This window comes from Muntiacus reevesi, chromosome 1 (genome assembly GCF_963930625.1).
Source record: "Muntiacus reevesi chromosome 1, mMunRee1.1, whole genome shotgun sequence".
NCBI classification, from domain to species: domain Eukaryota; kingdom Metazoa; phylum Chordata; class Mammalia; order Artiodactyla; family Cervidae; genus Muntiacus; species Muntiacus reevesi.
Genome location: NC_089249.1, coordinates 171,691,073 through 171,719,017, shown reverse-complemented (window position 1 = coordinate 171,719,017; position 27,945 = coordinate 171,691,073). Strand labels below are relative to the sequence as shown.

The 27,945-nt window shown below is 39.7% G+C and overlaps 1 protein-coding gene across 11 annotated transcripts in view; it reads left to right on the top strand.

The window, feature by feature from the left end:
* Nucleotides 1-4,859: 4,859 nt before the first annotated feature.
* The window catches only part of USP40 (ubiquitin specific peptidase 40), an 80,570-nt gene continuing 57,484 nt past the window's right edge, over nt 4,860-27,945 (top strand). For 9 of the 11 annotated variants that reach the window (XR_010660511.1, XR_010660514.1, XM_065916965.1 and 6 more), the window contains exons 1-10: nt 4,860-4,963; nt 6,055-6,272; nt 9,400-9,467; nt 10,587-10,700; nt 13,270-13,434; nt 15,116-15,262; nt 17,502-17,645; nt 20,118-20,246; nt 25,746-25,841; nt 27,352-27,459. Coding sequence is in view for 9 of the 11 variants with exons in the window: in XM_065916965.1 (XP_065773037.1) it covers nt 6,074-6,272; nt 9,400-9,467; nt 10,587-10,700; nt 13,270-13,434; nt 15,116-15,262; nt 17,502-17,645; nt 20,118-20,246; nt 25,746-25,841; nt 27,352-27,459 (1,170 nt within the window). In the remaining 2 variants the exon portion in view is untranslated. Of the gene's footprint in view, nt 4,964-5,167; nt 5,325-6,054; nt 6,273-9,399; nt 9,468-10,586; nt 10,701-13,269; nt 13,435-15,115; nt 15,263-17,501; nt 17,646-20,117; nt 20,247-25,745; nt 25,842-27,351; nt 27,460-27,945 lie in introns of those variants that run through there. The other 2 variants (XM_065916934.1, XM_065916982.1) reach the window with 2 other exon arrangements.

Below are 27,945 nucleotides of genomic sequence, written 5' to 3'. Positions count from 1 at the left end.
ACAATTGGGCATCTGTGTATCAGAAACAAAAGTTCAACATAACAACCTTCATTCTTACTACTCTGATTTTTTTAATCCCATCCAATCCTGTCTGTTTTATATTTCTCTTTTTAAAAATTAATTAATACACAGCTGCATGTGGCCTTTCTCTGGTTGCAGCAAGTGGGGTTACTCTTCATTGCCAGGTGAGGGCTTCTTGCTGATGTGGCTTCTCTTGTTTTGGAGCACAGGCCTTAGGTGCACAGACCAAACTAGGTGCAGCTTCCAGGCAGGTTCTATAGCTGTGGCTCCCAGGATAGCTGCTCCAGTAGCTCTGGGGCATGTGGAATCTTCCTGGACCAGGGATCAAACCCACGTCGCCTCCATTGGCAGTCAGATTCTTAACTGCTGGATCATGGATCACCGGGGGAGTCCGTTCTCTCTCTTTTTAAATGCTGATTACAACCCTTTCTGAATAGATTTTGTAACTCACTAATAAGACATAGCCTTCAGTATGAAAAATTCTGGCTTATAGTATTGGGTAGAGATCAATATAGTAAATATATTAAGTAACACAGCATACACAGGGAAACAAAGAATACTGATAAATAAAACTGCAAGTTTTTCAGGCCAGGGTCCTGGTTTTTTTCCCCTCCCTCCAACCATTTGCGGCAAAAATCCCAAAGAATGTGCAAAAGTAACCATGAGCCTCAGAATAGTTGGCCTCAAACAATTAACGCTTTCAGAAGTGAGTCCCCAGACATCTGTGGGATCTCTGGGGGACTTCTTGCTGGAATAGGCTTCTGGGTGTGATGCTTGCATCAGCAGGCCCTGCTCATGAAGGGGAGCACCAAGGGGAAAGTGGACGGCAGAAGAGAAACTTCCATCAGGCCCAGAATCAGAAACCTCAGGGTGAGAGGGTTAAGGTCAGCTAACCTTTCAAATTGTGGTGCTGGAGAAAACTCTTGAGAGTCCCTTGGACTGCCAGGAGATCAAACCAGTCAATCCTAAAGGAAATTAACCCTGAATATTCATTGGAAGCTCCTATACTGTGGCTACCTGATGGGAAAAGCCAACTCATTGGAAAAGACCCTGATGCTGGGAAAGACTGAAGGCAAAAGGAGAAGGGGGTGACAGAGAATGAGATGGCATCACCGACTCAATGGACATGAGTTTGAGCAAACTCCAGGAGAAAGTGAAGGAGAAGGAAGCCTGGTGTGCTGCAGTCCAGGGAGTCACAAAGAGTCAGACACAATTGAGCTACAGAACACACACAACACAACCTGGTGGTCCCCAATCCATGGACTAAAAACTCCTCATCTTCTCTCACCCGGGTCCCTCCCTCAGCTGACTGAAGGGGAAACACGGCAGTTTAGTGCCCCAAGAACTGTGGCCCGCCATGAGGAATCTGGGGGATCGTATATTAATAGAATTCTTCCTTTTGCATTGTCTCAAAAACAGTCATGACTGCTGTCAGGTAGCCCTGACAGGTAATTGGGTCTGTTTGCTTCTGGTTTATCGCACTGCAACCTCCTTTCTGGAATGCAAAAAGCTACCAAGCGTGGTCTGAAGACAGCATCGTGAAGGACAGGATGTATTTAGCATGGTGTTAGAGGGTAGTAAGTGCATGACGTAGTTTGGAGGAAAGCAAATTATTTGCCAACTATAAATTAGGAACACTTAAAGTAAAAACTAGGAATAATCAGGTCTGCTCAAGGTTCTTTTAGTCTTCTTTGTTCTCAGGAAAGGGAAAGAGAAAAAAGAAAAATTCATTACTCTTTTTATCCTTTTCACTGCTTTAGGATCAGTGGTTAAGAGCACAGTTCCTAGAGCCAGATCACCAGGGTTCAAGTCTTGATTTGAGACTTACATGCTGTGTCACTTTGCAGAAATTATTTACCTCTCAGTACCTCAGTTTCCTTATTTTAAAATGGGAATGACATCACTACCCATCTCGTGGGAGTGTTATGAGAATTAAATGAGATAGTGTTTGAAAACCCTCTGCACCTACCTGGCACAGAATAAATGCTCACGCTTTTAAAAAGCATCATTAATCTTCCTTGAGCAGCACTCTACATGCTAAAAACACCTGGGTGAAACTTTTATGGCCCAGAGTCTAGTCAACGGCTTTAAAGACCCAACTTCAATTCTCTGTCAAGCAAATAAAAGATTTAAATTTTCACCATAAACTAAAAAGTCAGGTTGTTGTTCAGTCACTAAGTCGTGTCTGACTCTTTGTGACCCCATAGACTACAGCATGCCAGGCTTCCATGTCCTTCACTATCTCCCAGAACTTGCTCAAGCTCATGTCCATTGAGTCGGTGATGGCATCCAACCGTCTCATCCTCTGTCATCCCATTCTCCTCCTGTCTTCAATCAGCATCAGGGTCTTTTTCAGTGAGTCGCCTCTTTGCATCAGGTGGCCAAAGTATTGGAGCTTCAGCTTCAGCATCAGTCCTTCCAATGAATATTCAGGGTTGATTTCCTTTAGGATTGACTGGTTTGATCTCCATATGTTAGTGTTATTAATGAAAACACAACTAATATTTTTAGTGTGGACTGCTGCAGGGGCTACAGGGCAGATTGGGATCAATCTCCATCTTGGAGATACTGACAGAAAGAGCGTATCTGACTTTGTTAGAGACATGGGTTACAAGAGAGGAGCGTATCATCCTGAAGCCTGGATGAAAGAGAAGGTCATACGTTGTTTAGAGAGCTCTGAAAATTTTAAGATGGAAATTTCAGATGGATGATTTAGAGTTTGAGATGGACTTATAATGAAGGAGGGATTTCCCGGTAGCTCAGCTGATAAAGAATCCTCCTGCAATGAGGAAGACCTGGGTTCAGTCTCTGGGTTGGTAAGATTCCCTGGAGAAGAGAAAGGTTACCTTCTCCAGTGTTCTAGCCTGGAGAATTCCACAGACTGTATAGTCCATACAGTCGCAAAGAGTCAGACAATACTGACTCTGAGCAACTTTCACTTTTAGTTTTCACTTTATAATGAACGGAGTGACAAGGATCTGGGGGGGGGGGGGGTGGATGTCCCTTGCAGTGAGGACACGATTCAGGTCACAGAAGCACGAAGGCATATGGTATATTTGGAAGCACTTTAACTGGAGAATAGTTGAGTCATAAGAAATACAGTATGAAGAGTGTTTGGACCATGGAGGAGTTTCTGCAGTAGATACCAAGGAATCACCAAAGCCTCCTCGGTAAAGAAACATAAGCTTGGGGCAAGTTTCAGACAGATCTCATAGTGACTCGCAGGATGGGCTGGATAAAGTGGCAGTCCACCCTAAAAGGTTGTCATCCTAAAGTGGATGAGACTTATAATGATAAAGGATCTGACAGGAAGAGAGGGAACCATGGAACAAGCATTGCCCAGGCAATACTCTGAGTCACAAATGATTTGCTTCATGTGAAAAAGATGAAGTTTCAAATACAGCTCCAAGACCTGGGAACAACAGTGGTGTTAATAAACCATTCATTCATTCAACGCATATCTATTAAGATCCTGTACTGACCCAGTCACTGTTGAGATGGCAGGGATAGAGCTGGGCACAAGGGTGAGCTTGTATCCTCAGGAGCTAATCTTCCAGGGCTCATTCTTGATCTGAGAATGGAAATTTGAGGAATATTTACTCAAATTTGAGGAAGAGGGAATTGAAGCACAGAAGGCAAAGAAGTGATCAAAAGGCAGTAAGGGAAATGGCAGGATAGACTGCCTCAGAGCCAGGGAGGAGAGTCACGAAGAGGAGGCTGCCAAGAGAAATGAGACCCTGAAAACCAGCAATTCCCACTGTGGTTTCCTGACCTAGACCTTCAGCCTGCTGGCTGGTCCCTGGCCTCCAGTGCTTTTCCTCCTGACAATCCTGAACATTGCAACCACAGAACTGTCCCTCCTGTGTTCCAAACACAAACCCCTCAGGCTGGCATTCACTTTGACTTCTGCCTTTCGACTTTGTCTATCACTATTGCTGTTCTCAATCTCTGAAACCTTTAGCTTAAGTCAAAATGATTTTCTTCCCTTCGGCCTCATTCGTTCTTGGATGGAAACTGGATGGGACAGGAGAGATGCCAGAAGAGCCAAAAAAAACTACCCAAAGAGCCCAACAAACGTGCTCAAGCGGGCAAAAGAGCATGATTTTGAGTTATTTTTAGTGTACCTTTGGGTATGAGGGTCTTCCCTGGTGGCTCAGATAGTAAAGAATCTGCCCACAATGCAGGAGACCCGGGTTCCATCCCTGGGTTGGGAAGATCCCCTGGAGAGGGGAATGGTAACCCACTCCGGTATTCTTGCCTGGAGAATCCTATGGACAGAGGAGCCTGTCGGGCTGCAGCCCATAGGCAGGCAGAGTCCGACACAAAAGTTGGACACGACGGAGCGACTAACACTTTCCTCTTTCTTTTCTTGCGTATGAGAGTTGGTGCAGACAAAACAAATACTGAGGACGTTATAAAGGATCAAAGTTATGTGGAACACTTTTCACTGGAGATACACTTTGTAAAATGTCTTTGAAAGTATACGGCACCCTTAAAGCTCTACACAAATATTTCCAAGGTTGAAGTAACCTGCCATTAGCCAAGCCAAAAGACAAGCGATCTTTGTATTCTCTAACTAATATGAATTGCGAATAGCAATAAATACAAACTTTAAAAAACTGAATGAAAAAAAAAAAAACTGAATGAATGAGTGGCCGCCTGATCCAGAGAATCCCCGAACGTGCCAGTAGACTAGAAGCGAGCACCGTCCACCGTATCAGATGTCCGAAATCTCGGAGCAAAAGAACTACATTACCCATGAGATCCTGCGCGGCAGGCCAGCAGTCCCGCAGGGCATCCTGGGAGAAGTAGTCCGCGCGTTCCATAAATAGCTCACGCACGGAGCGGCGGGAGAGCTGCATACGCCATCATGGCGGCGCCCCGTTGCGGCGCGTCCTTTTGCTTCGAATTTTGTCCGGGGCGGGGGTCTGGGCTTTAGGCTGTAAGTGGGGTCGGCGGCCGGGGTTCTCGGGAGGGACGAAGCGGGCGTAGGGACTGTGTGGGCAGCACTGCCTGAGGCGGGCTAGGCGAGAGGCTGCTCGGGCCGGCCCCGAGATGCGGCGTCCTCCTGGCGTGGGGGGTCTGCGGTTCCCCGCCGCGGGGACCGCTTCCTTCTCGCGCCCGTAGGCACCGTGGTGGCTTGGAAGGACTTGAGGGCCTGGCCTCGGCCGTGGCGTGGGGGAGACCAGAATTCAGACCACGCGCTCGAGGCCACACTTTCACGTTCCAATTTTTTGTGATTTTTTTCTGAGGAACGGATTGAAAAGAAAAATAATTTTACTTCAGCGTTTCCTGTCACTTAGGTACTGGGCTAGGCCCTTTGCGTTTCTCATCTCCCAAAGAACCCTTCTCCACAATCGATGTGAGGGAGACCTTGAGCTGATGCTTGACGTCCCAGGAGCTAATGTCGGGATCACTGGATAAATATTGTGAGACTTTGAGGCCCGACGACTTAAATGGCTATTTTTTTCCACCAGTGAAACTCCGGGCTCTCCAGCTTTGGGGCCGGTATTAAATTCCTGTACGGATTAGTTTGTTCTGTTTAACTTTTTTAGCTGTCACAATCTGGTACAAGGAGTGTGAGAAGCAGAGATTTGGGGAAGTGATTCACGGTCCCCAGGCTCTTGTCAAGGCTTAGAATCTAGGATTGACTTTGCCACCTCAGCGGATTAGGTGTATTGATGGGGTTTTTTTCTTTTTTCATTAGTGATATCCGTATGGCTTAAAAAAAAAAAAAGCTGTCATTTATTATGGGCTAAACCCTGTAGACTAAATGCCTCTCTTTCATTATTTGGTTTTTTAAAAGTGACCCTGGATGACAGTTGGTATTCAATTTTTACATGGAACGCAGGTTAAGGAACTCGCCCAAGGTCACACAGGTAGTGTGGAACAGGGATGAAAAAAATTCAGGTCTTGCTGCCTCCAAAGCCCAGACTTCTTAAGGAGCAACTTAAAATACTCCCAAGGGGGAGATGTGGAAAAATTCTGTTTTAAAAATAAAGGCACTTATATAACATGTCATATTTTTTTAAGGGTAGTATTTAGTTTCACAATGTTTGGGGACCTATTTGAAGAAGATTATTCCAGTGTGTCAAATAATCATTATGGAAAAGGGAAGAAATTAAAGACCAAAGCTTTGGAGCCACCTGCTCCTAGAGAATTCACCAATTTAAGTGGAATCAGAAATCAGGGTGGAACCTGTTACCTCAATTCCCTTCTTCAGACTCTTCATTTCACACCTGAATTCAGAGGTATGATATGTTACATGCGTTTGGCTAGTAATGTGTACCCTCATCTCTACATGTAGTTAATCATGCAGAATCACAAGTAGATGAATTATTTTAAATGTGTATTCCACAGTATGTGTTAACTGTTCCTGTGAGGGACATAAGTTGATAATTGTCTGCAGAGAAATGTGCAGCTTAAATTATGAATGTTTTCTGTATGATCACAGTATTGTTCAGTAACAAACTAAAAATTAAGCAATGTATTTCTTTTGTAACTCCTTCCTGTAATTTAGGATATGGGGCTTCCCTGGTGGCTCAGTCGTAGAGAATCTGCCTCCCAGTGCAAGAGACGAAGGTTTGATCCCTGGGTGGGGAAGAGCCCCTAGAGAAGGAAATGGCAACTCATTTCAGTCTTTTTGCCTGAGAAGTCTCATGGACAGAGGAGCCTGGGGGGCTCCAGCCCATGGGGTGACGAGAGAGTTGGACCTGACTTAAGAGACTAAATAGCGTAATTTAAAATACAACATAAAGACAATTTTGTCATGAGGGCCAGTCTTCATTATTGTTTCAGTATTTGTATTTTTTTTATCTTTTCAAAGTAATAAACACTTAAACCAGAGTTACTCAATGCAGTTATATGCTTCTCTTTGGAGTGGGGAGGTGTTGTCATATTAATTCATACAAACTCTAGTCATTTATCTGCAATTCTGAAATCCAGAAAATTCTAGCAACGTGATCTAATAATCTGAACCTGTTTGGCCTCAGACCTTGACCTGATGTGATACTGTTTCTAGTCTTAATTATCTCATGTGGGTCATACGTTTGTTACAGGAATATGAAGGTTAACATTGGTTAATAGATACCATTAGTCCCACACCCTCCTGGGGATGTAATGTTAACATATATAACCCTTTTTCATAATAACTTTATAAAATCTGGAAATTTTGAATTCCAGAGATACAGGGTATTAGATAACAAACCATGTGCAAGGAATAGAAACCCAGTCAAAATAGCTCAATTAACAGATTTACTTTAAGAATCTAGGGGAAATCTCCTAGAAACCATCTACAGGAAGCTACCTTACCTCCTTGGACCCTTGATTCCTTGTCCCTGTTTTTCTCCACATGTTTGTCCCCAAATCCCTTCCTTGCCAACTGGCTTCCTCTGCAGGGATGTCAGTCTGTTCCCTTGATTTTACTGCTAACGTTCTACCTTCACATGACCTTGGAGGGTCCCCAGCTACAGATCTCCATGACTGTAGCTCAGCTCCTCATATGTCTCCGTATTCTGAGGATAGACATCCTGGCTTTTATTCACTATCTCACCACCTTCCCCACTACTAAATGTAGCAAAGTTTTGTTATATTTTTTGTTGTTTCAAAGCTTAAAAAGACTTCCTGCCTTCAGAGATTTAGTGTATAATTATCATCCACCCCTTCCTAGGGCCTTCTAATGGTTTGAATTGAATTTGGGATTTAAGAGTGTAGCTTCTCATCTTGGACTCCATCCACTCCATCAGAATATCCCCCCCAATGCATTCAGTAATTCCACCACTAAAAGTTTGCAGGATGAATAAGTAGATTCTTAGGGAGGTTAAATCTTTCCTAAGTTTTAGTATAATTGAAAGTAAAAGAACAACTTGAAGTAGAAAATTAGCCTTTAAAAGAGACTAAATAATTGGTTAACTTTGCTGTACTGTGGAAACTAACAACATTGTTGTGCTGTTGTACAGTTGTATGTAAATAGACTATACTCAATAAAAATATAAAAATCCTTTCGTAAGTAATCCAAAAAGACTGAGAAAGGTGGTTGTTTTGGAAGGCAGGCAGGTCGTTGAGAGTACCGCTAAGCAAGGATAGGACTGAAAACCCCAGGCCCTCTTTAGCAAAGCAGGTGGCTGGCCAAGCACATGGGTTGACACGTTAGTGTGCCTTGTGCACTTGTAAGGCTTAGCATGAATCCTGATGCTCATTGATGGGGAAGCGTAATTTGGAAAAGGGTAAGGACTGACAGAATGGAGGGCAACTTTTTGGAATCCTTTTTAAAGGAGCAGAACTAACTTTGGTTCCCCCGCACTCCCAGGTCAGTGTAGCTGGGAATAGTAGGAGATGATTGTAAAAGTCTCTCTGTGGTTTTTATGATTTAACCTTTGTATATACAACCTTCATGTATTTTTTTTCCCCCAATTCCTGCTGGGAACTCAGGAAGAATGTAACAGTAATCACTAAGGCAGTAGTGGTTTTCAGTGCAAGACAAATCTGTTTCATCCCTTCTCCCTGAAGTATATCAGAGTCTCCTCTGATACAGTAGGAGAGTAGGAGTTCCTATCTGAATACAGACTTCCCAAACGATTCAGATGTGCCCCATTGGGTGACATTCCTAGACACTGAATTAAAAGAAAATTCTGGAGACCAGCAGTGGGTTACCAACTTTTCTTTTCCAGGTAAGCTCACTACCATCTGCTATCACCCGTGACGCAGAAAAGATTTTTTCATGCCAAAAAGGAGAAATGCATGATCTCAGAGTTAAAGGTGCTCCTTCTTATGAAAGAGTGGTTGGCAGTCTCACTTGTGGCTTGTAAATGTTGTAACCGTATTTCCTGATTCTACTCATGTGGCCTTTGGAGCCCATTGCCACAGGCAGTTGGAAGCCACCAAAGGTTTATGATGTTGCAGGGTTTTTAATTGTATGATTTTCCTTTTACTGCTCTCTTGTATTGAAACCTTAGCTTCCACTTTATAGTCAGTGGTTATAAGTAATGTTGTTGTTGCTGTTGTTTAGTCACTAAGTCCTGTCCGACTCCTTTTCAGCCCCGTGGACTGTAGCCTACAGGCTCCTCTGTCCATGGGATTTCCCAGGCAAGAATACTGTAGTGGGTTGCCATTTCCTTCTCCAGGGACTCTTCCTGACCCAGGGATCGAACCTGCATTTCCTGCATTGGCAGGCAGATTCTTTACCACTGAGCCACCAGGGAAGCCCAAAAGTAAAGTTACCAGAAAGCAAAATGTGTGGTGTAGGGATATAAATATTGTCATAATCTTACTTCTGAATCTTTAGCTGATTTTTACTTACTGGTGGCCTTGGCTTTCTAAAACAGTTTTCAAAAATGAAATAATCTCATTTATATTTCTTGATTCTACTTTTTTGTTTAGAAGCTTTATTCTCTCTTGGCCCGGAAGAGCTTGGTTCCTTAGAGGACAAGGATAAACCTGATGCAAAGGTATTAAATCCATGATTTACAGGGGATTTTTTAAATATTAAGGAAATATTTTAAGGAAAGAATTAAGTTCCTTGTTCATAGAAATCAGTAATTCATTACCAAATTATGATCTTTATTTTAGAGAGCACCTTGCCCTGTACCTTACTGGTAAGGGAATTTCCCTTCCAGAGAATTGCTTTTGCAATTGTAATGCTGTTGCTGTTTTATAGACAGCCTCACTTTCCACTAAGGAGACATTTGCAAATCATCCACTAGCTTACCAAAAAACCCACTTAATACAGTTACATGTAGCAAGAACAAAAATATAGACCAGTGGTCTCTCAGTTTGGTATTCTGGAGATAAACTGAGGAATTGGCTTACTATAAGTGCATATCTAATCATGTTCCTCCCTTGATTAAATATCATTCAGAAATTTATCACCCCCAGACTACAATCTGTACTTATATTAGTAGGAGTTTCATGAATAGCCCAGTGTCTCTCAAACTCCATGTATGGCAAAGAGTCTGTTTTTTTGTTTTTTTTCCTCAATCTGTTGCAGATCAGACTTTTGTTGGGTATAAAAAAACGTTATGACAGTGCAAAATTGCCATAAAGTTTCTGGCATATTCTCACTTTATAGATACCTAAGTCCAGTCTACAGAGCAGGCTCTGAGCAGCATTCTTAGTGCCCCAGCCCACACCACAGGGGCAGAACGGGTGTGGTGCTGGCAGGAAGAAAGCAAGGGCAGGGTGCAGCCGGCCCTGTGAGATTTTTGTGGCTGGAAAATTCTTCATAGGGAGTATGTCTGTATCTGAGCTGTTTTGGAGAAAGGATGAATTGTTGGAGACTGAAGTTCCTGTCAATCTGTGATTAATTGGGTGGTTTATTAGGGCCGGTTTGGGTTTTAATATTACTCTGTACTATGCCAAGGTAGAGAGTTCCAGGTAGCTAAGAATTGTATTGAATTAGAATTTTCAAAGAAAAATAAATGTGTTCATCCTTCACAGTATTCGTAAATTTTCTCCTGAGTGAACTAAATCGACTAGGAGATAGGAGAACACTAGTACACAGTTCTTTTAAACAGACCCAGCCAGCATTTAGAAGATTTCATCTAGGAGCACGTTTGTTTCTCATTCAGGTCCGAATCATACCTTTGCAGTTACAGCGGTTGTTTGCACAGCTTCTGCTCTTAGACCAGGAAGCTGCATCCACAGCCGACCTCACTGACAGCTTTGGGTGGACCAGTGATGAGGTACGAAGGTCAGCTTTCCAGGGAAATATTACCAGCAGTAAAGAGTGAACACTGGCTTAATGTTATCTAGCTTCCTTTAATTTTATCTTATGGTCTCAGGATATTGTTTAAATATTTACTTCTAATACTACACAATTACAAGCCAGAAATACATTTTAGTCATTTGCTGTTACCCAGGATTTTATGAATAGATGTTATTTGGGATTGGGGAAAGGGGTTGTGGATACAGGGAGAAATACTTATAAGAGCTGGTTTTTATCATTTCTACCCTTTGTATAGTGTAGTTGAGATGTAATACCTGTAATGTTAATAGAAAATTGCCATTTTTATAGCAAACCACTTATCAACTTAAAAAGCTGACTGGCAGTTAATATATCTGCCTTTATGTGTTTGAATCTGGGTATTCCAATTTTGAACATTTTCTTCAAGCAAAACAGTGAAACCACTCTTGGCAGGTCTTTTCATTTTTCCTGTCTTGCCTTTCTCCTGTCTCGCTTCATTTTCTTCTTGTATCCTACTGTGTGTATGGACTTCCTCTTTTTTTTTTTTTTTAATTTTCATTGCACTCCTAAAGGGTATTTCACTATATGCAAACACTAAACCTTTGTCAGCACTAAGTGAAGATGCATGTTGTCAATACTGATGAGCTGTTTGCTGTACAAAATTAAAATCACTTCTGTAGTTTTTTATGGCATAGATGTATTCTTGCAGAGACGAAGATATGGGAGACCACCACAGAGGCAATGATCAGAATAAGGTTATGTTGCCTTCAGAAATAAACTGTGAACTCTTGTCTTCTAAGCAGTAACACTAATTAGCTGGGTGATGCTATGTGGTTGAAGAAGTCAGGTTTGGACTTGGAAGTAAAATAGGGTATAATACATTCCCTGAAGAGCGTATATTATGTTTCTGGTGTAGGGCAGGTGCTTAGGGTGAATTCCTTTTTCTGTCCTTGTTTTAAAGGTATTGTCTTGTCTTAAATTATTGAGATATAATTCACATGCCCTAAGATTCACTGTTTGAAAGGGTACAGTTTTTTAGTATATTCAGAGTTGTACAAGCATCACTATAGTCAACTTTAGGACATTTTTTCACCGCCAAAAGAAACCACGTACCCACTAGCAATTCCTCCCCGGCCTTGCGTGCCCTTTCCCTGAGTCCCTGGCCACCATTTTTCTCCTCTCTGTCTCTGCAGATTTGCCTCTTCTGGACACTTCACAGAAATAGTTTCATATAACATGTGAACTTTTGTAGCTAGCATCTTTCACATAAAGTTTTCAAAATTCATTCGTGTTGTAGTATGTTTCAGCACTTCATTCCTTTTTATTACCAGATAATATTCTATCAGATGGATATGCCTCAGTGTTTTGGCTTCTTTTAACCTAGTCATCAGTTGATGGATTTCTCTTTGTTTAGACAAAGAGCTTCCTCTTGTTGGCTTTATCCTTCTTAAAGCTGTGAAAACATGATTGATTGATTTCTAAATAAAATCTTGTAGGAAACCCTCTCAGACTGACCTGCAGTGGTAGGGAGGTCTCCTTTGCCAAACTTAAGGTTGTTCAGAAACAGAGCTTGAAAACTTCCGCAAACTTTCTGTCCCATCAGAGCCAGTGATATTGGAGAAATTTATATCACCTAGTGTCTTGTGTGTCAGAAGTCCCACAACTTTTTCCAGCTTTCATCCCTTTATCAGCTTCTCTTCCCATGAAACAGCTTCAGAATCATCTTCTCACCCCTCTCCTCTGCACCCTCCACTTGCTCCTCTCCCTCCTTTCTACCCTTGCGGTCACAGTCACTCACGGCGTCCTTGTGCCCAGTCCGGGAGACGCTGCTCCGCTCCCCGCAGCCCTCAGTAGTGGCGCTCCCCACCCTGCTGATGTTCGTGACCTCACTGTCCTGCCTCTCCCCTCCCTGGCTCTTCTCGGGCTCCTGTGCCGGTTCCTCCTTGTTTTCTCCACTCCTGTATGTTGGTGCCCCTGATCTTGGTTTTATGAATGGTTCTCAGCCTCTTCACACACAGTTTCATACAGCAGTGATTTCTCGGTGGCTTTCAAATTAATCTGCAGGTTAAGGCAGATTCCATCAGGATTTTTCTCCATAGCAGTGTGTTAGTCTTGCTTTGTTGATCTACACGTCAAAGCAGTAAGCTCTAGTTCTCAAACGATGATTCAGAGTGTTTACCCGTCCCTCTGATTTGCGATTTCTCTGTGCACACGCTGCCTGACTTTTCTGCCTGTTCTGTTCCTTCCTCTCCTCTCCTCTCCTCTGGCATGGCCATGTGCGTGGTTTCCTGCTGAACAAATGCACTTTCCTGTTCTCAGGTGACTTGAGTTACATGTACTCACTGAACACCATCTGTTTGTTTTTTCATTTTGTAGTAAAAGTGAGAACAGTTGGTGATCTCTTAACCTGCTCTCAGCTCATTTAGCTTAGTCATCCTTACATTTGATGGAGGCTTGCCTTTGGATTTCTAAATAAGTCTTGTGTTTTTTAACTAATATCACTTTAAAAAATCTGTTTTTAAAATTCTGAAGCACAAAATTACATTTCAAAGTTACCTGTTTTATAGGAAATGAGGCAACATGATGTGCAGGAACTGAATCGAATTCTCTTTAGTGCTTTGGAAACTTCTTTAGTTGGAACCTCCGGCCATGACCTCATCAACCGTCTATATCACGGAACCATTGTTAACCAGATTGTTTGTAAAGAATGTAAGAATGTCAGTGAAAAGCAGGTGAATATGCAAGAGTATTTTAGCAATAAGTTAAATCATAAATTATAAGTCATGTAATTAATCTGTGATCTGTACCATGTGAGCATTAACATGCTTATTACTGTAAATAGCTATCACTTTTTTTCTTGTATTCTAGATGATCCCAGATTATAAGTTTATAATCCAGATTTCTCCATGTAAACTGAAAGAAGTAGATACCTTAAGATATAGCTTAAATCTTCTATTTAGTGCTCTAATATTTAGAAAGTAGATTTGGGGAATATTTACGGTAGGGACCTGTGGCATCATGAGAAAAGCCAATATAGTCATGGGTCAGTGGTTGGAATATCATAAAGTCAGTTAGGTAATAAAAACAGAGAACACTGAGGGATGTATAAGTTAACAATTAAATCTATAATTAAATATTGGATTTAGTATATTGATGTCCCTCAGAAAGCTCGTTTGTATGTGTGTGCTTATATTTAAATATTATATATATAAAGCTATCATAATCCTGTTTAAACTGGTATAACCTTCAATTATTTGTCTTAACAGATTGTCCATTTTATCTAGATAGAAATTTGCTTATGTAAATTTAATAATCACTGCTTGCACTACATATCTTATATAACAAATGATTTCATCACTGAACCATGTCCTTTAATAAAAACCTTCTTTTCTTACGGCAAGAATTATAGAAAGTTTATATGTTTGTATAAGTAAAAAATTAAATGCCATTTGCTAAATGTTGCATTAATTGCCTTTTTGAAGTATATATATATGTATATATATATATTTTCTAATGAAAAGTCTTTTGAGCCCTTATTGTGTATCATAAAAGATTTGGCCAGCCCGTTTGGAAGTATTACGATGTTATGGGTATGTGGGTTACTATATGATTGACCACTATAATGTAATGATTCACAAAGTAATTTTAAAACATAATGTACGTGAAGGCACATTATAAATTAGGCATTAACTTTTCATGTATCTATCTTGTAAACCATGTAGGAATGTTAGTCTTACTGCTTTAGAATTCCACCATAAACTAATTAACTAGTGGTATTTTACGATCCCCATAATCCCTCAAGGTAATGCTATTGCACAAACACACATGCAAAATTATAAATGTGCTTTCAACTTGTCAAATTGTGTCTGTTTAATATTGGAATATGTTGTAATTCAAAGGTAATTTTAGTAGAATTAGTAGACTCACATTTTAGAAAATATCCTCCTCTTAATTTTCATGAAAATACCTTTGTGTCCAGGCTCAAAATAATTATTTTTCTTAAACTAACCCTAACAGAAGAGGAGGAAGCAGAGTTTACAGTAGAGAGTCCAACCATGGCCTTGCTGTGCCTGCTTGAAGATTACCATAGTACTAATGAACTGCACATACACTCTTCTCAATTCATGAGTTCAGTGGTTTGTTTTATTTCCTGATAAAAATAGGTTTTATTGTATCTCCAGTGAACTCATAAATTGGCTCCTGATACATTTTAAGCTGAGTTATAATTTGGTTGAGAAAGAATAATTTATTGTTATGAATCTCACCATATCTGTGCCTTCATATATAGAAAAGATATATGTGTTTTAGAAAAAAATATATGTGTGATTATTCCCAGTGTATGTTTGAGTTGGTGATCTGTTTGTGAACCTTTGTGGAATTGTATTTTCAATATTATATTCATGTGTATTTCAGGAAGACTTCCTAGATTTAACAGTAGCAGTTAAAAATGTATCAGGTTTGGAAGACGCGCTCTGGAACATGTATGTAGAGGAGGAGGTTTTTGACTATGACAACTTATACCGCTGTGGAAACTGTGACAGGCTGGTTAAAGCAGCAAAGGTAGAGACAGACCCCTGCCCCTTCTGAGGCTGTGTGTGTGGTGCTCGGAGCAGGGACACCTGTCAAGTGAGGTCACCTTGTATGAGATGCACATGAAGCTTTTAGTCAGTATTAAGGATTGAAAAGACATTTTCTTACACTGTATATATCTTTGTATTTTAATTTTTTTTTCACAGTATTTTTTAAGCTTTCAACCTCACAGTTCACTCAACTTCTTTCTCTCCCAGGAAAAATTTATTTGTGACTCAGTGTTTCTTAAATAAACCTTTTTTTTTGTTCCTTTGGAAGTTACTATTATGAAGAAGTCAATATTTTTTTTTTCTGCCAACTACGAAGCTTTCAGTTTTTTGGTCTGCCACTATGAAAACAGAGAGCTTTATTTTTTCCATATGCAGCTATTGTACAATATTGATATATATGTTGATAGATATCTTCCTTGATGCTAACAAATTAATACGGCCTTTCCTTCTCCCCCAATTGAAAGTACCTAACTTGACAGAGTACATCAGGGTTTTTCTTCATACAACAAAGCAAAATATAGAAGAAAAAGAAAACAAGATTTAAGCAACTGATTTATTTTGCAATGTGGCATCAACTCAGCTGCTATTATTACCTGTAGTAGGAACTCTTTCACTGCTTGTGGATGATATGACAGGCTATTCATTAACCTGATAACCTTGAACTCAGTTGAACCAGTGGTTATTGAGCCCTGACTTAAAGAACTACCACAAAAGTTGTATCTTTGCAGTTATTCTATTAAGACAGAGTGATAGCACTATTCCTAGAGCTGACAATATTGAATTTTCCAACAAAGAAAATGAGGGTTGATTTAGACACCACACGGTATAGATTTGGATCCTGGAGATTGTAGGTGAAAATGTGATAAAAACAATAAACCATGCCTGTATCTTTCACAGTGGGATCTGAAACCAGGATTTGAAAACAATTTTATATTGTTTAATATTTATTTCCATCTAGCCTTTGCCCTTTTATAAACCCAAAGAGAAAGGCTTATTTTTTGCTTATTTATTTTGTATTTCCTCCTTGGTGTTACAACTACAACCTAATAAAATAAATATAAATTTTAGAGGATGGAGCATCATGGAAAGACAAACACATACTTAGTTTTGGTTGAACCTAATTTGCACATTAGTAAAATAAGCACCTTGTGCCAAACAAAAGTAATTCTTGTATGCACTTTTTATGTCATTGGTTTAATTCATTTTCAGTGAAAATTTTTTGATTTTGATATTTTTAAAGTTGCCTTCTAGTTGCATTAGATTTACTGTATTCTAAGGTTAGGCTTGGTTGTTCTGGGCAGTCTTTCTCTCCTTACCACATTATAGTTGAGTTACTCACTTTTTTTAGATGCATTTTTTTGAGCTCATGTGAATATCTGCCTTGTTGTTAGATTGCTGCTTTTTCATTTAATTTCTTTTTCACCCACTAGATTTCTAGAATTGCTGTCTTATATATTTTTAGGAATGTTAGATATTTATGATTATGGATAATTTTATATATGGGGAAGGATTTTTTTTGCCCCCTCACATTGCCATTAATAAGGAATTTGGGAAAAGCTCATGCCTTTAAAATAAAAAGCAACTCAATTTAGTGTTTTGTTTTAAAGCAAGACATTAAATAAAAAATATTTTACTATCTGCTTTTAAGGACAGTAACTATAAAACCCCAGTCAATGAATCTCAGTGTTTGGGAAGTTAGAGTCCTTTTGAAAGTCTAATGAAAGCTGTGGATGTTCTCCCCAGAATACACACAAATATACATACAATTTTCATATAATTTAAAGGATTCAGATCCATTGAAACAGTCCCTAGGTCGAAGGTGAAAGAGCTCCAGCTCTTCAGTAAATAAGAGCTGTGTAAAGTCGAGGTAGTGACCGAGGGGGAAGGTGAAAGGTCGGGGCTCGGGCAGGAAAGAAGCACTGTTTGGGAGGAAGCACCCTCATCATGTAGCTTTAATTTTATTTAGGATAGCAACATTAAAACATACAAGTGCATTGTAAATTTTTAGGTGTAAGCATAAGTGAGCGATGTCAACTTTTAGCACCATAAAATAGATGAGTTTATGTCAAGAGCTCTATTGAATCCACAATGATTAGTTTATGTGACTTAAGGACATATTTCTCTTAAAACTGTGTCATAGGTTACCTTTTTATACCTTAAGAAGTGTTATTCTTTTATATAATTCAGCTTTTAAAATTTAAATTTTTTTCTTTTGACAGTCGGCCAAACTACGTAAGCTGCCTCCCTTTCTTACAATTTCGTTATTAAGATTTAATTTTGATTTTGTGAAGTGTGAACGATACAAGGAAACAAGCTGTTACACATTCCCTCTCTGGATCAATCTCAAGCCTTTTTGTGAACAGGTTTGAACTATTCTGTTTTGAAATTCTTTCTTCTCCTGTGTTGGCCTGGTTTGCAGTTTGCTTAGCGCGCAGCCTCTCAGCCTTGGCGCTGTTAAAACCTGTGTGCTCAGTTGCTCAGTCGTGGCCGACGCTGTGGTCCCAAAGACTAGCCTGCCAGGGTCCTCTGTCCGTGGAGTTTGCCAGGCAAGAATATTGGAGTGGGTTGCCATGCCCTCCTCCAGGGGATCCTCCTGATCCAGGGATCAAACCAGCATCTTTTATGTTGCCTGCATTGGCAGCTGGATTCTTTACCACTGCACCACCTGGGAAGCCCCCACAACACTTAGAGTTGCATAGTTCTCTGTTGTGTGGGGTGTGCCATGTATTTTAGGATGTTAAGTGATATCCCTGGCCTCTGCCTAGTAGGTGTCAGTAGCATCTCCTGCTTCTGTGCCCAGAAGTGACAGACGTGTTTTCAGACTTTGCCACATGTCTGTGTCTCCTGAGGAGAGGAAAGGTGGGTAAAGTTGCTCCTGGTTGAGAACCACTAGTTTATTAAAGTCCTTTTTAATGTCCAAGTAGGGATTTATTTCTAGTTTTTTTTTCCCCCTAAACTCTCCTTGAAAAATCTTTGAAATGAAAGTCTAAGAGTAGAATTAGAAAACACCCTGCAATAGGAAAAATTACCATTCAGTAGTATGTTCCTATTTGGATCTAGTTTACTTTAGATGCAAAAATGAATTGCACATTTAGAAAGCGAATGAGAAATTGGAATGTCACTAGTGTAGAATTTGTAATCCTTAAGACTTAGGGGAAAAGAAAGTTTAAAAACAAATTAATTACATAATCAGCCTACTTTACAAGCTGTTTAAAAATGTTTTCTGTGCCATTGCTATACTTGCCAAGATTAGAGTGATGAGACTGATGCTTTTCTTATTAAAAACCATTCTTTATGTGTTTGAGACCAGAACATTAATTAGCCAGCTATAGAATTTCTGTGTATCAAAGTAATCTTTTTCTAAATGGGGTTTTAAATTCGGGTGGACCTTCCTCAGCCTAGTTACTGAGCTTTTGGGTTTTATAACTATACTAATTTGCATTGAAAGGTTCTAACGTCTTGGCTCTGAGCCTGTTACCAGCATACACAGAATAAACAGGTTTTCCAGGGTACTTTTCCCTGCTTCTATTTGCTGCCAGAAAAAAAAATTCTTTTTGAAATAATTGAGTTATTTCTCCCTGTCTCAGTGTTATTGAGAAATAATTGACCCACATCAGTTGTGTAAGTTTAAGGTGTATAGACTGATGGCTTGGTTTACATATAATATGAAACAATTACCACAGTAGGTTTAGTTAACTTCCATTATCTCATATAGAAAATTTTTCGTCCTTTTACAAAAAGTAGTTTGTCGCATGATTTTAACGTATGTTGAAATAACAAAACTGAAAAAAGCAAGACATTGAACATCTAAGAAATTCACAGTAATTTTGCTTTTTGATGTCTGTATTAATGAAAATCATTATCATCTTTGTTTACATCTCTCTTGTTTTTTGCCTGAACCAGACATTTGAAAAATCACATTTAAAAAATGCTCACTTAAAAAGTATAATTTAAGAAAATGAGTTCCTTAAATAATTGACACTTCCTCAAGTAACATCACATATGCCAAGTATCTTTAAACCTAAAGTAGGTTTTACTTTTTAATGCCCATGTAGGTGTTCATACCTGAAGTAGGAAATGGTAACCCACTCCAGTATTCTTGCCTGGAAAATTCCATGGACAGACAAGCCTGGTGGGCTACAGTCCATGGGGTCACACAGTCAGACATGACTGAGCATGCACATATAGGTGTTTATTACACAGTTATAGAACACATTACTTATAGAGAAGATTGATCACAGATTTGATAACTGAAAAAAAAAAAACTTTTCATTCCACTAAACTGCCTCTAAACAAAACCAGCTAGTATTCATAATTGCTAAATTCCTGTTTTATGCAGAGGACTGAAGTGTCTGGAGGGGTAATAGATATGCATAGTAGTTATAGCTTTGACTTTGAGGCACATGACAATCTCATTAAAATGTATTCAACTGCTGAAGAACTCCTTTATAAACCAGTGTAATAGGTTTAACATGAGATGATTTTCTCTTGCTAAAATACTGTCTTACTCACTGATAGGGTAGTATGTGTTGTGTTATAATGTGGACTTCCATGATTTTAGCCAAAGTACATAAAAATAGCATCTTGATTGAATATATGTTTTTATGTTTAACTCAGGCAGAATTTGGTTGGTGTAGTATGATTGGTATTTTCAGTCAAAGAATTATGTATTTCAAAATTTAAAACTGGTTATTTAAATGTATGTTTATTTACCCTAAATAATAATACTAACCAGTGATGTTTCTTATTTAATAGTTGAAATTCTTCTTTCCTCTTCCATTATATATCTTTCTGTCTTATGTAGACTATAATAATGTTTATGTTCTTTCTTGTAGAGTGAATTAGATGACTTGGAATATATGTATGACCTCTTCTCAGTTATTATACACAAAGGTGGTTGCTATGGAGGACATTATCACGTGTATATTAAAGATGTCGATCATTTGGGAAACTGGCAGTTTCAAGTAAGTATGGAAATTAGTTTAAGAGTATCTTTGCAACTGTTTTCTAGCCTTATTTTGGTGAGGCTATTTTTTGGTCATTTATTATATGTTCACTCTGTAGAAAACTCTTAAAGGCATTAAAAGTTAATACAGATAGAAGTTTAAATTTTTTAAACACCTCCTGTTTGCTCTTCAGCTAGGTTCTCCAGTTGTTAACATTTTGCCACATTTCTGCAAGCCCATCCTCTGTATACAGACACACACACACAGAGTTAACATTATCATTATTAGTGCTGAACCACTTGAAGTTTCATGGGCCTCTTTACCCCTAATCTCCTTAGTGTTTATCTCCAGAGAACCAGGACATTGTCTTACATAACCGTAGATCAAAATCAAGAACTTTAACACTGATGCAATACTATTTATTATCTAATACATATTTTATATTCAGATTTAACCTGTTTCATCCAAATCCTTTATAGCAGTTTCTTCCCACTGTAGTGTCAAGTTGAGAAACGTGCATTATATTTAGCTACCATGTCTTGAAAAGTGAGAGTGTTAGGTGCTCAGTCATGTCCGACTCTTTGCAACCTCATGGACTGTAGCCTGCCAGGCTCCTCTGCCCATGGGATTTTCCAGGCAAGAATACTGGAGTGGGTTGCCATTTCCTTCTCCAGGGGATCTTCCTGACCCAGGGATCGAATGCTGTGTCTCTTGCATCTCCTGCATTAGCATGCAGGTTCTTTACCATCTGAGCCACCAAGGCAGCCATCAATAACCGTTCCTCAGCTTTCTTTGTCTTTCATGGCACCAAACAAAGATAGTCCTTCTATGTTGTCCTCTTTGTGCATTACAAATGAGACTTCAGTCTTCCTGAAGTGCTTTGCTGTGAATGGCATGATGTTTGTTCTGTTTGGGAACCCAGTTTCCCAGTACCATTCATTTAATATTCCATTCTTTCCCCACCAATCTACATTGCCAGTTCTGTTATATTATTTTTTTTCTTTTTTGTTATATTATTTGTTATTTTTATTTTAGTCCATATTGGGGCTCTGTATTCTGTTGTTGTTATTCCTTTTTTTCTATTTCTAGGCAAATGCTACACTGTTGATTTCTGTAGCTGTATTAGTAAGTCTTGTTATCTGGTAGGGAAAGTCTCTCTCTGTGGTGTTATTCTTCAGGAGTGTTTTGGTTTTTATGCTTTTCTGAACATTTCTAGAGTCACCTTGTCAATATTCTCACACATATGTACACATAAAAGTAGTAGGGTTTTGAATCTACATGTGTAAATAAGACATATGTTTTTGGTTTTTAGAGCTTCTTTAGTGTCGTCTAAAAAAAGTTTTGTAATTTTCTCTAGAAAATAAAGCACTCATCAAGAGTCCAGTTCCAGTTATTTGCAGTGGAAAAAATTGTAATATATTACATGCTAGCCCCAAACTCTGAACCAGTTTCCTAAAATGTAACTAAAACACCAATATATAAGTTCTAACCCATCATGTTAGGATGTGGCATACTTCACACATACCTTCCTGATTGTCAGACAGTTAATATCATGATGAATGAGTAGTTGGTCCCCTTGAGGTAACAGCTTCTCTGAGTGCTGTGCACGCACGGGTATGTGCTTAGTCGCGTCCGACTCTTTGCAACCCCATAGATTGTAGCCAGGCTCCTCTGTCTGTGGAATTTTGGGAGCAAGAGTACTGGAATGGGCTGCAGTTTCCTCCTCTAGGGGATCTTCTTGACCCAGCGATCAAACCTGGGTCTCCTGCATGTCCTGCATTGGCAGGTGGACTCTTTAGCACTGAGCCACCTGGGAAGCCCTCTGAGTGCTAGCAGTATTGAAAAATGCCATGTTCCCTTTGTTGACATTCACTTTGCTTTTCAGAACATCTCCCTGTGTTTCTGATGCTCTGTCAGTTATACATAGAATGTACTGAGAGATACTTGTGCTTTGTAAAGTTTGGATATTTAAAATCTAACTGTTCTATAGGGAATATATTGACCAGGGAGATGTTCTGTGGTACTGTGTCTATTGTGTGTAGTTTTTGGACTGCTTATGTCTGGTATATTGAAATACAGTTATCTTTTTAGTACGTTGACTTTATAATCAACCATCTTGCTTTTGGAAAAAGGCAGTTTTGTTTCACTCTTTCCTATCCTTAACCTCCCATTTCTTTTGTTTCTAGAACTGGGTTTATCCAGTTTTGGGTCTAGGAAGCCATACAAGCATCTCTCAAATGCTTGTGCCTATTTGCCAAGACACTAGCTCGTTGGGCACATTTCAGTCAGATAGAGTGACGCACATCTTACCTCCTCTGGTCTAGTTCTGCCCTCCATGTTCCACCCTTAGTTGCTGATTCTTATCCTGTTACCTTCCTTCACACCACTGTCTTCCAGGCCCCATGATAAGTGAATCTTTCTCTCCAAGCAGCTGTTCTCCCCCCGCCGCCGCTCCCACTTTCAAACAATTATATTAACTTTATTTCATTCTCTCTAAAAGATGAATTTGAACCTTTTATTAGAGCCTCATAGAAGCTTGTGAACAGGTCTCATAAACAGTTATTATATAGTTCATTTTTTTCTCTCTTTGCCTCGTCCACTGTAGTTCCTGGTTTTTTCCTTCCACTTATGCTTCTGTGGTAGCCTTTGTTTCCCATGGTGCCTGTCTCTCTTCAGCCTTAGCAAGTGCTCCTGCCTTCCGTGCAGCTCTGCTTCTGCCTCGGGGCTGTGTCTCTGCTCTCCTCCATGCCTGCTGCAGGCCCTCCTCAGTCTGGCTCAGCCAGTGTCGGATTTCAGGCACTTCTCTAGGAGGCGGGATTTATTGTCAGTCTTTGATGCATGAAGTATTTATTTCCAGTTTCCTTTTTAAGTTTATCATTGACATCACACACAGAGGTAGCTTTACACTGTGCGGTGAGGTAGCTCAAAAGGAGTGATTCTTCCATATCTTCCTTTTGAGTTGCTCTTCCTTGGACATCTCAACAATTCTGTGTTCATTTCTTCAGAAATGATTAACAGCATCAAGCTCTTCTTTCAGTTCCATTATATGACTCAAAAGGGCAGGCAGGCATGCTTTTACTTGGTTTAGCTCTCTACAATGCTTCTCTGGTCTGAAGCTCTGGTACTTTAGCAGGGTCTTCCTGAAACTTAAAGAACAATCAGAAGATTGCTTTCTGTCTCTGCTTGTATATTTCCTTATTCATGGCTTCTGTGAAGCGTCACGTTTATCTTTTATTATTATTATTCCACTCTTTAAGAATCACTAACTTTTTATCTAGAGCTTTATGGTATTCAAATAATGATGTGTGCTTTAAGAGTTTCAGCTTCAGTAGGTATACCTGCTGGACACTGCTTGTCTGTTTATTAACCATTATCCTGAGAGCTCTCTTAACGCCTAGAGACAAAAGGACTCCAAATACTGTAAACACAAGCAGGTATTGTTCTTTCTACTTTCATTTTGGTGATTTCTTCCTCCCTTGCAAGTTTCCCTGCTAGGTGCCATCTGAAGGAACAACTTTAAATGAGCTGTCTCACATAGTGTTCCTTGGGTGGAAGCCAAAATTTCAGTCTCTCAGCCCAGCTAGAAGATGAGCTTTTCCCTCTTGCATGGAGGTCATTAATTAATCAGAATATGGCCCTAGATCTGGCTATTAAGAGGAGCCTGACTTATGCCTTCCAAAGAGGGGGGGGGGGGGGTGGTGGTGCTTTCGTTTCTTTGAGGGTTGATATCACTTTGAACATCTAAGGATGTGGGACAAAAGCTTTTCAGTAACTCTCACAGTTCAGCCCTGGGACTGGTGCTTTCAGAACCAGCCTGTCCTCACAAGACCAAGGTTGGACACTGGCAGAGTGCAGGAGAACTCTGCCCAGGCGACATGCTCCCTGCACCAATGTCACATCCTGGGCGATGCCAGCCTACCTCTCCCCTCCTGCTATTTTAAATCTCTTGTTTCTTAGCCATGAATGTCTTTGCATGCTAGTCACTTCAGTTGTGTCCAACTCTGTGCAACCCCATGGACTGTAGCCCGCCAAGCTCCTCTGTCCATGGGATTCTCCAGGCAAGAATACTGGAGGGGTTTGCCATTTCCTTCTCCAAGGAATCTTCCCAACCCAGGAATTGAACCTATGTCTCTTAGGTCTCCTACATTGGCAGGCAGTTTCTTTACCACTAGGGCCACCTGGGAAGCCTGTGAATGTCTTTAAACATCTTAAACACACTATTTTATTATTCTCTCCCTGAAAATTGCAGTATCTGAAAACTGTGGGTCTTTAGATATCTGCTGACTCTGTGTGTTTCCTTGTGATTTTGTTATTTTAGGTTGTAGACTTGGTTGGCTATTTTTTAAGAACACAGTTTAGGAGTGATTGAAAGCCTGAGTTAAAAGTACCTTCCATGAAAGATGTGTGTCTGTCTCTACCACATGCCTGTCATCACCTCCAAGCTTTAACACCTTGAAGATAAGATCTGTGTTTTAGAGCCATGCAACTAGTATGAATTTTTGCCACAAACTCACATGAGGACCTATTGTGATTATAGATTTTTAGAGGGAGTGTATTTCCACCTTCATCTAGTATCAAGGTCAAAGCAAGCAAGTTTCTCATTGTCCTTTGTTGAGGAGAGGGGTTTGTTTGTAGATTGTGCTTATATTTAGAGCATAGCCCTTTGAGGTTTCTAGCTTTTTGCTGGGATCTGTTTTTGTGGTGTAATAGAAATATATATATTTGATCTTTGTCCTGGATTCCTGGCGTAGAGGTCCTTGAGATTTCCCCAATGATAAGGATGTCTTTTCTTTTTCATAATGACCCCCTTTCAACCATACCTGAGTTTATGCTAATGAAGTTACCTGCAGGGTGCGGGCTGGTCACCAGAGGAACCAATCAAGTGGTTAGAGGGTTAGAACCTTCAGCCCCCTCCCCTGACCAGGGAGGGATCTGGAGATCGAGTTTGGTGGTGTGTGCTCATTGCCGCAGTCCTGTCTGACTCTTTGCGACCCCATGGACAGCAGCCTGACAGGCTCCACTGACCATGGTATTTCCCAGGCAGGAATACAGGATGCATGCCTTCCTCAGGGGATCTTCCTGACCCAGGGGTCGAACTCATGTCTCCTGTGTTGCAAGCAGATTCTTTTACCCCTGAGCCACCAGGGACCAGTGATGGGTCACCAAGGGCCAATGCTTCAATCAGTCATGCCTGCATAATGAAGCTTAAATGGAACTCTGAAAGAAGGGGACTGAGGGAGTGTCCAGACTGGGGACCACTGTGCTAGAAGCTTTCTTTACCTCGCAGTCCCAATTTACAGAAATGCTAGAGCGATTAGGTAATTTGTCTAGGATTATTCAACCACAGTTGAAATTCAAAGCCAGACTGCCTGATTCCAAAGCACATACAAGTTAATATGATGTTTTTATCATCATTTCTTCATCTTGAAACCTCCGAGGCACAAACATTCCTGTTTTGCTAATTACTTTTTAAGAGATTAGTGATAGAAACTTTTTTAAATTATTTTCCTTCTTTAGGAGGACAAAAGTAAACCAGATGTGAATTTGGAAGATATTCAGAATAAAGAGGAGATTGATGATCCATTGATGATTCTAAAAGCAATCTTACTACAGGTAGAAAGAATATATGTTTGTGTTTATGTATATATCAGCTATATGATTTAGTTGGTAGAAGTGATACTGTTACTATTCATAGTCTTTTGGGGGGAAATTCTCTGTCTATTGAAAACTTTTTATTAGAGGCTTTCTGATTATAAAAGAAATACTTATGAATGGTAGAAATTTTGAGGGGAAAAAATTGAAAGTATATAAAGAAAATAAGTTTAAACCAAATGTCTGGTTACTGTTAACACTATGATATATATTCTTTGCATTTTATTTCTTTTGTGTTTGTATAGATATGTTAGGATTGGGTTACACGATTTTTTTGGGTATTATTATTGTTATTATTATTGTTACTTTAAATAGACTTGGGATATACTGTCTATACTTGTTTGGAATTTACTGTTTTCCCATATTATCCTTTTAATGTCTTTAGGACCTGAAGTTATGTCCCCTTTTTCATTCCCAGTACTGATAATACCTCAAGTGTATGACTTTTAATGTTTGCCTCCTGCTACTGCTGCTGCTAAGTCGCTTCAGTCGTGTCTGACACTGTGCGACCCCATGGACTGCAGCCTACCAGGCTCCTCCGTCCATGGGATTTTCCAGGCAAGAGTACTGGAGTGGGTTGCCATTTCCTTCTCCGGTTTGCCTCCTACCCTGTTGTAAAGATGGTAGTCTCTTTTCATTTATTCATTCATTCTTAATGAACATTTTTTTCTCAGTTTCTTTCTAGGGACCTAGGCTGAATATTGGTTTATGGCTACTGTATTAGTCTGCTTGAGCTGACATAATAAAATCCCACAGACTGGTGTCTTAACAGAAATTTGCTTTCTCATGGTTCTCAAGCTGGAAGTCCAGGTCAAGGTGTCTGCAGATTTGGTTTCTTCTGAGGCTTCTCTGTTTGGCTCTTGCTGTGTCCTCTTTTGGCCTTTCCTGTGTTCATGTGCATCCCTGGTGTCTCTGTGTGTCCAAATTTCCTTTCTTATAAGGATGCTAGATTGGATAAGGGCCCACCCTTAAAGGCCTCATTTTAACTTAGTCATTTCTTTGACTGCCCTATCCAAATATAATCAGTTAAAATTTTGAGAGTTAGGAATTCAAGATATGAATTTTTGTGGTAGGGGGACAGATTTCAGCTCAAAATAGTCATTTCTTACCCCCTTTTAGAAGTTGTTTATAATTCAGAACATTCATAAGAGACTAATAGTCTTTTTGCATGAAAGTATTTCTTCTAAAAATCCCACATAATATCAAAAATTTACCAAATCTCTAAATACCCTTTGGGTATTGCTCTTGAAATGTTAAACGTTACCACATAGAAAGTGGCAAAATTCAAGTTTTCTAAACTTAGGCTTAATCTATTTTTAAAAGCTTTTTATTTTTAAATGCTTTTGGTTAATCCACCTACTTGTTTGTTATTACAGGCCCTGTTTATTAATCCTGTTGGTCCCTTGAACTCATAAGTATTGCACTTAAATCTTATCAGATTTTTTTAAATGACTTTTCTTTCTTTCATAAGGAGGAGAGTAATCTAATTCCCGTTGATCAGCTGGGCCAGAAACTCTTGAAGAAGATAGGAATATCTTGGAATAAGAAGTACCGAAAACAGTATGGACCACTGCGAAAGGTATTCATGACATCTTTCTAGAAAGTTCCATTCCCTAGAAATTTTATTGTGATCTTGGCAACATGAATTTCTTTGCAGAAGGAAATTTAAATTAGGTAGAAATATAATTAGTATTTTTCTTAATGGTTAAAATTCAGTTAAATGACTTAGTAATTTATCGTAGAATCAAGAATTAAGAAAGAGAAGAATAGAGAATGGGCTTTTAATCACAACAGCAAAAAATGTCACCAAGTTCATATTCTTTTTTTTTAATTAATTAATTTTAATTGGACGACAGTGACTCTATAATATTGTGGTGGTTTTTGCCATACATCGACATGAATCAGCAGTGGGTGCACATGTGTCCCCTGTCCTAAACCCCCTCTCCCCTGTCTCTCCCCATTCCATCCCTCTGGGTTGTCCCAGAGCACCAGCTTTGAGTGCCCTGCTTCAGGCATTGAATTTGCACAGGTCATCTGTTTTCCATGTGGTAATATACATATTTCA